Here is a 1,866-nt window from a genome sequence, read left to right as displayed (position 1 = left end):
GGTTTCGTGAAAAAAATATGGGGGTAACGTAAAAGCTGCCGCATCTGCCTTGCAACCCGACCGTAATTGAATGAGCTTTTGTCTCTCTATGGTTAGTTCTGTGACTTTGATTTGCGCCGTAGAATGTGCTTGACATGATATAACAATTTTAAACGGCGCTGGCGCGGAGATTAGCCATTTACCGTTCGCTATATACCTGGCCTGTGGGTCGGGTTTCCGATAGAAAACAACACGCTTGTGACACAATGTTTGAATTTGATTAACGTCGTTCTGATACAAAGCGATTGCGCATGAATTTATTGCTGTTGCCGGAAAGATAGGAGAGTATACGTCGCAGATTACGCGGTGTTGTCGTAAGCATGATTGTAGTCTCAGTGCGTCCGGGTATATGTATACCGATCGGTCTAGACTAATCCCGATATACCTATTGTCCGTCTCGTAATATGCGGCTGTCTGGCTGGTGAGACCTGTTTTTGTACTTGTACTATTGGGTAGAAACACTGGTGGTGTTATTATCTCGTAAATGCGAAAATCCATATCTCGGTAAGACAGTGATATGAAGGCCAGCACGTGCAACGCGTCTGGTGTCGGTACGACCACAGCTGTTATCATGTCATAATAGCGTAATAATTGAGTGCTGTATGGGTACGGGAGTGTAACTGTATCCGGGAGGGATTCCTGGATGGCGGCTAGGATTTCACTAAGCTGCGTTGGGGGGACAAGTGTGGGGGGTAACCGACCTGTGAGTAGTATGTTGACATATCGTTGTATAGCATCGATTTGATCTCTAGCATGAGCAAAGGCGAGCTGTAAACCAGTTAGCGCTACCTGTAGCCGTGAGATCATCATTGACTCGTGAGCTGCCGCTGTTCTCCATTCATAAACCTGTCTTGTGACTGTTTCTACGGCTGTTGCGACCTTTTTTGTGTCCCGTATGACGTCTCTCAAAATTTGGGTGTTCATTTGTGTATGGATTTTAGTATAGTTAATGACGGTGAGTGCCTGGTCGATGATGTGGTGGGTTTGTGTCTGGGATATTTGCATGGCTGCTATGTTTTGTTGTAGTTGTTGGACGTCGTCGTCTGTCGCTGTGCCGAATAAAAATTTACTGAGCTTGCCTATGCCGGAAAAGATCGAGCGCGTTCTACGTGTGTGGTGAAGTGCGTGTAAATTATCCATCTTTCGTTCGAGAGCATTCATGCGTTCCGTAAACCATCCTAACTGTACTTGAAACATTCTATACGCGCTGTCAGCTATCTGTACTGAAGCCCGTTTCGCCTGTACATCTGCGTAGTCTAAAATGTCGCGTTGGTCGGGGAATGGGAGCCTGTCACGTAGATTCACCCGTCCGTTGCCTTTGTCGATGTCACCCCCCGGCAGTTTGATCTCTGTCAACAGTAGTAATTGTCTTCTTAACGTGTCCATGTAGTCATCCATCGCTGATAAATTTAAACTTAGACTTATCGCCCAAGTTGATTGAGTTATTGCAATTCGCCCCCTCTGCACGAATAAAACCCCAGCCTCCTGTTGACGTATCTCGTTTTCTGTTTCTCCCGTCACGAGTAGTGGGAGCACCAGTATCAGCCAGGTGTAGGNTTACTAAGCTTGCCTATGCCGGAAAAGATTGAGCGCGTTCTACGTGTGTGGTGAAGTGCGTGTAAATTATCCATCTTTCGTTCGAGCGCATTCATGCGTTCCGTAAACCATCCTAACTGTACTTGAAACATTCTATAAGCGCTATCTGCTATCTGCACTGAAGCCCGTTTCGCCTGTACATCCGCGTAGTCTAATATGTCGCGTTGGTCGGGGAATGGGAGTCGGTCGTGTAAATTCACCCGTCCGTTGCCTTTGTCGATGTCGCTCCCC

At 46.9% G+C, this 1,866-nt stretch overlaps 1 protein-coding gene across 1 annotated transcript; it reads right to left on the bottom strand.

Annotated features, from left to right (window-relative positions):
• LOC106818086 lies at positions 1–1,559 on the bottom strand (the record flags this gene model as incomplete). The annotated part of the gene is given in 1 exon segment (XM_014822803.1): positions 1–1,559. A coding segment is annotated over 1 exon segment (1,437 nt), but the record flags the coding sequence as incomplete, so codon positions are not given.
• Between the last annotated feature and the right edge of the window lie 307 nt (positions 1,560–1,866).

This window comes from Priapulus caudatus, unplaced genomic scaffold (genome assembly GCF_000485595.1).
Source record: "Priapulus caudatus unplaced genomic scaffold, Priapulus_caudatus-5.0.1 Scaffold2015, whole genome shotgun sequence".
Classification (NCBI taxonomy): Eukaryota; Metazoa; Priapulida; class Priapulimorpha; order Priapulimorphida; family Priapulidae; genus Priapulus; species Priapulus caudatus.
Note: the sequence above shows the minus strand (reverse complement) of the source record. Positions and strands in the feature narration are given on the sequence as shown.